The sequence below is a fragment of the Ictalurus furcatus genome, chromosome 3 (assembly GCF_023375685.1).
Source record: "Ictalurus furcatus strain D&B chromosome 3, Billie_1.0, whole genome shotgun sequence".
Lineage (NCBI taxonomy): Eukaryota > Metazoa > Chordata > Actinopteri > Siluriformes > Ictaluridae > Ictalurus > Ictalurus furcatus.
Genome location: NC_071257.1, coordinates 29202712 through 29211453, shown reverse-complemented (window position 1 = coordinate 29211453; position 8742 = coordinate 29202712). Strand labels below are relative to the sequence as shown.

Genomic DNA, 8742 nt, shown 5'->3' with positions numbered 1-8742 from the left:
TCTGAGATTAAAACAAGAAAAAAGACCAGAAGAACAGCACAGTTGTTCAACACAACAACACAAAACATTTTCCACAGATCACTTAAGGAACAGAGAACATGTGCACTGCTAATGAACAGGGGTAATCGTTATGTTTTTAATTTGATAAGTTGATAAAAACACAATTTTGACCATGGATAAACAAACTCAAAGTGGTCAATAAAAAGGCAAGTTGATGAGCACTGACAATGCAAATTTTGTCAATACAGCTGAATGCAGAAAAGATCCAGGTTAAGAGACTGCTGTCTGGTACATTACTTCTATTGTTAATAAAGGACATTGGACATGAACTTTATCAGTGTCAGTTCAATTTATCAGTGTCATATAAGGTTTTGTCATATAAGATGTTGTATAAAGTGTTTTTCTGGACAGAATATTTTCATTTCCAGTAGACACAAATTTCCTTGTTAGATAAACAGGTCATTTCATTTCCAGCTCTTGGACACTTTTAACAACTCCTTTGTATCACACACATGTTAACCATGCTATTTACTTTGGTTAAAATAATATTGTTATAAAAATAATAGATGTTTTTAAGCAATAGATGCTTTAAATGTATTGTCTGTGTTCATACTGTACACTACATACAGTAGTGCACTACACATGGTCTATGCCATTTTATGTTTAGTTTATTTTCGCTTGCCATGAATGCAATGTCATTAGAAGCATTTGACTTTTCCATTTGCATGAATATAAAACATACTTATAATCACTTGGTAGATAATTGCACATTTTTAAGATACTCTATAAAATAATAAATATCTATAAAAAGATTCCATCTTTTTTATAATGCTTGTAGTTTCTTAATTGGTACCATTTTGTACAGAAAACTAAATTCAAAGTAAATCTGATACAACTGTCAAGACAGAAATACATACAATCACAGAAATCAACAGAGAAGCTGAGCAAGTACCGATTAAATGATTCAGTATTCATTTAAACAACTAGTTTTAAATATTAGTTATTTTAGAAACTATATCCAGCATTTCCTTTCTTTTTCTGTTCTAGTCATTCTTTTTAGTCCAGCCATGTGGTTTTGGATCTCATGTACATATCTTATGTACTGAATAGCTGGAAGATTTAAAAGTGGCATTCAGTAGATGGCAAATCAGAACATCCCTGTTAGTCTGGTTTCAAAGTCAAACTGTAAAATATTTCACAATTTTATTCAGATATATTTCCAGCTTGCTGGGACTACGGCTGCTTCTAAGGCCAAACAGACTTCATATAAATCCATAATGAACTTTTCACACTATCTGTTGTTACCCAGATGAGGACGGGTTCCCTTCTGAGTCTGGTTCCTCTCAAGGTTTCTTCCTCTTAACATCTTAGGGAGTTTTTCCTTGCCACCGTCGCTCCCGGCTTGCTCAATTGAGATAAATTCACACTTTTAATATCTGTATACCATGTTTATATATTTCTGTAAAGGTGCTTTGAGACAATGTCTATTGTAAAAAGTGCTATACAAATAAAATTGAATTGAATTGAATTGAAATTCACAGTGATGTTAAACACACAAACTGTGTCTCTCTTCAAACTTTCCTCTCTTGTCATGATTATTGTCATAAACTGTGTCTCATTTGAAAACTCTGATATTATATTCAAAAGCATTTACTAATATAGAAAATCCAGAAGACTGAAAACAGACCTTTTGGTAATTTTTAAGATAGCATGAAAGTTTTTTTTTTTTTTTTTTTAAATATTCAAACACTGTAATAGGATGTGTAATAGGATATAACAGTCTAGGTCTAAGCAGTACTCAGAAATGTAAGGCAAGCAAATGATCAGTCAGTTGGCAAGCAGGCGAAAACTGGACAATACTAAATAGGTAAAAGTGAAGTAAGCCACTGTGTTGGTGTCATATCACAGCAAATCAGTGACTACATTTCCCATCCTGCACTGTGGCCTACAAACATGGCCACCATGTTTGCAAAAAGTTCTGATCAAGCCCGAGTCTGCTGACACAGACAACCAAGTTCTGATCAAGCCCGAGTCTGCTGACACGGACAACCAAGTTCTGATCAAGCCCGAGTCTGCTGACACAGACAACCAAGTTCTGATCAAGCCCGAGTCTGCTGACACGGACAACCAAGTTTTGATCAAGCCTGAGTCTGCTGACCCAGCAAACCAAGTTCAGCCTGCAGAGTCGATGGAGGATGTTGCTCTGCCTTCCTGCTCAGCTGAGGATACCGCTCAGTCTCCCGTTTCATGTGAAGACATTTTACCCAAAGGGCCAGGACTGTCGGGGGGAGGGTTCTGTCATATCACAGCAAACCAGTGACTACATTTCCCATTCTGCACTGCGGCCTACAAACATGGCTGCCATGGACTGCAACTCCCAGAACACTCATTCATTCTAATCACGCACACCTGCATCCAATTTCACACACTCACTCCACAGTATAAAGAGACTGTGTCCTAACAATGTCTTTGAGAAATATTAGTGTTACCACTGTACCAAGCAATTATACCCTGTTCCTCATTTTTTGTTTAATGGTTCTTGATTCTAGCCTTGCCCTGTTTATGCCTGTTTGCCAATCGCCTGACCCTTTGCCTGTTTCTTGACCTCACTTTTGTCTCGTGTTTTGGATTTGTCTGCTGGTCTCTCTCTCTCATTAAACTCTTATCTGCATTTGCATCTGTCCTAACCTTCATTACGAGGAATACATGACAGTTGGGAGTAGTGTGACTGCAAATCAGTGAGAGTCATTAGTAATTGTGTGCAGGGATGGGAGCTTGATTGGAGGTCATGGTCTGAGATTTACTGGGAGTTGTTTATAGCTTCTTGAGTGACAGACATGGATGTGACAAAATCAAAATCTTTAATAAATGCTAAGGTGTAAGGTTTACTCCTGTAAAAAAAAACTAAAAAAACAAACAAAAAAAAACCTCTACATCTTCAGATGTATCAATAAAATGCAACTTTGTTAGTATGCCTAAGTGACAATATTCTTGTCTAAGGAAGGACAAATGTTTCAGTGCTATCAGATCATTTGGCATGGGTGTAAGGATCAAGAAGCTTGTAATAAATGAGGCCCAATGTTGGCGCAAACTCCAGGGAAACCCACATGGACAGAAGACCATGGACCTTCTCCCAACACACCTGATTCACTTAATTCAACTGATTAGCTCGTAAACAGCCCTTGCTGAGTTGAAGTGGATGTGTTAAAACAGGGAAAAATTCTAAAATGTACAAGACAGGGGGTTCTTCAGGTGCCAGGTTGGGAACCTGTGATTTAGATTATTTAATTTGAGTAAACATTTAGGAATGAAAACCTTCATAACAGATGACATATTTGTGCATCCAACCTTTTTGATCAGAGTCATATGAACTGTAGTAATAAAGAAATTTGGATGTAAGACATTATACACCTTACTTTCAGCAAGGGTTTCACTCAAGCTTCAATGTTTTGTGCATGCTGAGATGTTTTTCTGCTCGCCACGGTTAAGGGTGATTATTTGAGTTATTATATCCTTCCTGGCAGCTCAAAACAATCTGGCCATTTTAATCTGATCTCTCTTATCAACAAGTCGTTTCCACTCACAGAACTGTCTCTCACTCAATGTCACGATCAAAGTCATAGAGATCACGTTTCCTTTGTTCTGATGTTTGATGGGAAGATTAACTGAAGCTCTTGACCTGTGTCTGAATGTTGTTGTTGTTTTTTTGTTTGGTTTTTTTTTGCATTGTGCTGATGCCACATGATTAGCTGATTAGATAACTGCATGAATCTTCATTCATATCAGTAATGTCAGCTTACTTTGTCAGTAAGCCTAAGTGATAATATTCTTGTCTAATGAAGGACAAATGTTTCAGTGTTATTAGATCAGTTACCATGGGTATAACAATCAAGGAGCTTGTAATAAAATCTCCTGATAAGTGTACTATCCAATGTGAGTTTTGATGGTTAAGAGATAAGAGATATATAACCAGCATAAAATATACTACTATCTTTTACATCATCTGTTCACTATTACTGGATATTGGACATTTAATATATTCTTTTAACTAGAAACCTTTTGTGCCAATATATACACCAAACTTTATCAAACAATATCAAACAAACTTTATTAATAGCTTGTTAGCTAAATGCAAGTTTATCTTAATTTGATAAAAACACAGTATTTACCATGGATAAACAAACTAAAAGAGGCTCATAAATGGATAAGCCCTGAACACAGACATTTTATAACAACCTGCATAAAATATTCATCTTAAGAGAGTAATGTTTGGTACATTAACAGTTACCTTAATATTGAACACTCAACATGAACAAAGTAAGTTTAACAGTCCTAAAAACTGACATTTTATAATGACAACACAAACACATAAATCATCCATGTCTGGAGATGACTGTCTGGCACATTACTCCCTGTGTAAATAATGTATACTTATTTAAAGAACTAGTTTTAGACACTCAGTCATTTTACAAACTATATGCAGCATTTCTCTTCTTTTCTGTTTTAGTCTTTTTTTTTGGTCCAGTTTTCCAGGCCATCCTTTTTCAGGTGGTTTCACACTGTTTTGGTTTGCCCTTATGTACATGTTGAACAATAGATATACAGTATCTCACAAAAGTAAGTACACCCATCACATTTTTGTAAATATTTGATGATATCTTTTCATGTGACAACACTGAAGAAATGACACTTTGCTACAATGTAAAGTAGTGAGTGTACAGCTTGTGTAACAGTGTAAATTTGCTTTCCCCTCAAAATAACTCAACACACAGCCATTAATGTCTAAACCGCTGGCAACAAAAGTGAGTACACCCCTAAGTGAAAATGTCCAAATTGGGCCCAATTAGCCATTTTCCCTCCCCGGTGTCATGTGACTTGTTAGTGTTACAAGGTCTCAGGTGTGAATGGGGAGCAGGTGTGTTAAATTTGGTGTCATTGCTCTCACACTCCCTCATACTGGTCACATGCTGTTCAACATGGCACCTCATGGCAAAGAACTCTCTGAGGATCTGAAAAAAAGAAATTTACAAAAATGTGAGGGGTGTACTCACTTTTGTGAGATACTGTATGTTATGTGGTGGCTTGATAGAAAATTTTTATTCAGCGAGAGAGGGTTTACCCTGCACACAAATTTTCCTTTCAGCAACCTTAAAAAATGAAAACAAATAAAAAAAAATTCACTGTTCTTGGTGTTAGTGTATCCACTGTTGGAAAGAACATACAACCCTAATTTTCTGACCATCTCTACAGAGTCTTTTATACAGTCCATGTTCTGGGTTGATAGTTCCTTTCAGATTAGCCAGCCTTCATATGAAGTGAATATGGATCAGACTCACCAAAAGTAGAATAACACTTATATAGTATATAGAAAGGACAAATCCAGATATAATCCACAATTGAGGAATGGATGAACTATACGAGACATGATGCAAACTGCTGATCATGTTGCTGCAGGTTGAATTCCTTTGTTTAGGAAAGAAAACAATGTTTTTGTTTTTAAAATTGAAAATGAGTGTTTTTTTGGCTCTGGATTTATGCATTTTTAGATATATGACAAATAATCATGACCCTTGTATTTATGGCTAAATTCATAGATGGGATTAAGTTTGTCTCAGATGTTTACAGCTTCAGTAAAGTATCTGCTCTGAGGAAAAACTCCAATCTCTGTAAATGGAAGAAAGGACACAAGATTTGCCATACTATCATGGAAGCGATTTTACTAGTCTGTCAATCTGTCAAGTACACTAATATTCACATGTATTTTTGGAGTATGCATACTGTCACAACAACAATGGTATTTAATATTAAAATAAAAATAATATACTTTTATTGATATATATAAAATGCAAATATTCTTAAATAGTAAAATCAGTTTAGTTTATTTATTTATAAAGCACATTTAAAAACAAAAGAAGTTGAAACCAAGTGCTGTAGAAGTAGTATAAAACAGATTTAAAACAAACATTTAATAGTATCAAATACCAACTGACAAAAATTCTACACCCTCAGACCGAATGAAAAGATAACGAATAAAAGTGGGTCTTCAGAGAAGATTTGAACATGGCAATAGAGGGAGAAAATCTAATATGAAAAGGGAGACTATTCCAGAGCCTGGGAGCAGCTACTGAGAAAGCCCGGTCAACTTTGGTTTTAAAATGTGAACAAGGAACTGAAAGGAGTAGTTGACTCGATGATCAAAGAGATCTTATGGAGTATACGGGGCAAGGAGATCGCATATGTACTTGGGAGCAAGTAAAGCTTTAAAAAACGAATAGCAGAATTTTAAAGTCAATGCGGAAATTGACTGGCAACCAGTGTAAAGAGGTGAGAACAGGAGTAATAGTGTCACGTTTTCTGGTGCCAGTCAATATTCTAGCTGCCACATTTTGTACCATTTGCAAGCAATCTAGAGCAGTTTTAACTAATATAATGTTTCATTGACAATAAATTAATTATTGTTATAATATTGTGAAAAATCTTTGGCTCTGAATAGTAGTAAACATTAACAGATCAGTAGACCGTACAGCATAACAGTAAATTACTGCTATTTATGGTCACTAAATTCCAAGATAGCCGATGAGATGATCTGTTAAACATGGTTAAACGTGTTTTGAAGTGTCTACAACAATGCTGGCATAGCACCATAAAATGTTTGATTCTGTATAAGGAAATTAAACATTGCAGAAGAATGGGAAAACCCAACAAGGACAAATTAATGCATTAAATGATTTATTGACATGAACATTAAATCAATAATCACCATTTGTAATAAGATCAGAATTTCTACAGACAATCATACATGCTCCACAGTAACTCTGTATGTTCCTCTGTCACCTGAAACAGGTGACGTTTGGGTTCTAGGCGCACTACAATAAACATTTATATACTGATGATTGTACCACATTACAATATGCATTATGCTACATAACATACATAATTTACCGCATAAAAATAGTAGTATTACACCAACGATTGTCCTCCTGCTACGTTACAGAAAATAGCTTTAAAATGAATATGTTTTCCTTTTTACCTTTATTAGTTGATCTGAAACATTTTATAATCATGTATTACTAATGTATTATTAGTATCATGTATTACTAATCATGTATTTCATTGCTAAAAGAAACAGAAACAGAAATATCAATGCTTTAATGAACACTTGATATCAATATATTTAGACAGGAAGACCTTCATAATTCCCAACAAAAAGGTTATCAGTAGGTATTATATGCAGAAATATTGTACTTCAAGCCTTTCAAAATGAAAATGAATGCACTACTATTTATTTTATATTATCTGATTTTGTCTTGTTTATCATATTATCATATATTCTCCACTACAGTATAATGCATAGGTTGGTTTTATGCTGCAGTTTCCGCACTTTATACTCCAATTCTGCCATTCTCATTTCTATCTCTTTTTCAGATGCTCTTGCCGCTTTCAGAGCCTCTGCAGTTGTAAACAGTTCATAGCTATAGTAGCTATGATTGTTATTTCTCACCATCTTGTTAACTGTCTGCAGAAAGTTGAATACCTGGTTGCGGTCCTTTAACCTGTTGTTAAAAACATGATACCTCCATCCACATGATGATAACAGCTGATGAAGATCAGGTCCAGCCTCACGGATGTAGTCATCTATGGGTTTTTCATCAAACTCAAGATCGTCTCCATGAGTGAACACTACAATCATATGCTGGCACACATCATCACCAAAGATTTCTTGAAATTTCTTGACAGTGTTTCTTTCCTCTTCAGTGTGACGCCTCACATCAAGCAGAAGAAGAAACGCATGAGGACCAGGAGCTACCAGCTTCATGCCTCTCATAGTTTCTTGCACAATAAAGTCAAGAGACATTGATGTGTCATATAACCCAGGTGTGTCAATGATTGTAATTCTTTGTAGGTTGATTACTTCTGTTTGAGATGTGCATTCCTTGGTAACAGATGAGGCTCTGACTTCAGACACAAAGGCCTTCCTACCCAGAATGGTGTTTCCTGTGGCACTTTTGCCAACCCCTGTCTTACCAAGGAGGACCATGCGCAAAGGTTCTCCTTTAAGATAAAACAAACAAAATTTTTGACAGTTAATTTGCAGGTTTTTTTTTAAAACAAAGATTTCAAACAAAGACGATTTTTGTTATCTACATATTATGGTTATGGTAGATTTTTTTTGTTGTTGTTTTTTAAATCCGAGCAAGGATATTAAAAATTTAGGTTAATGTCGCAAATTAAAATAAATTACAAGATTTTGGCAAAAATGAAAAGCATAATTAGACACATTGCTCATTGCTCATTAAGATCTGTTAATGTTAACCTAATCTTATGTTATTTGTCAGATTTGTAGTAGTTAAACTTATGCTCTTCGTTAATGCTACATTTGCAGAATTGGGACCCTGGCATTTCAAACTTACCAGAGACAGCCATGGTTGTTGCACTACTCCAGTAGCTGGTGCTGTCTGCCATTAGGTCTTCCATTTAGTTTTAACTCTGAAGAATGAATTTTCTCAACCACATTATAAGGTTTCATATTTGGGTATGTGAATTGTTAACTCCTCCTCCTATCTGTTACTCCATCATATTGGATAGCTCAGCTTGTGAGGCAGGACTCTATGGCACTTTAAATAGCCTCAGCCTTAGATTACTACTACTTACTTGTCCTCATCTGTGTTGACTTCACAAAGGTGAGTTTTATATTTAGCTTATGTCATATCTTGTTATCAAAAGCATGCACTGTTTCTATAC

General features: G+C 35.3%; 1 protein-coding gene across 1 annotated transcript; it reads right to left on the bottom strand.

Moving 5' to 3' along the window:
• Window positions 1-7114: 7114 nt before the first annotated feature.
• Window positions 7115-8463, bottom strand: zgc:153642 (uncharacterized protein LOC768150 homolog). The gene is made up of 2 exons (XM_053621450.1): window positions 8412-8463; window positions 7115-8052 (listed from the first exon to the last, which is right to left on the bottom strand). The coding sequence occupies exons 1-2, from the start codon at window positions 8461-8463 to the stop codon at window positions 7337-7339; spliced, it is 768 nt and encodes a 255-aa protein (XP_053477425.1). The 3' UTR covers window positions 7115-7336.
• Window positions 8464-8742: the final 279 nt, after the last annotated feature.

Excerpts from the sequence above, each read along its gene's own strand:
- zgc:153642 (XM_053621450.1), bottom strand. The coding sequence starts at position 8,463 with ATGGCAGACAGCACCAGCTACTGGAGTAGTGCAACAACCATGGCTGTC. Across the intron at positions 8,053-8,411 it reads AACAACCATGGCTGTCTCTG|GAGAACCTTTGCGCATGGTC; the intron begins GTAAGTTTGAAA and ends TTTATCTTAAAG.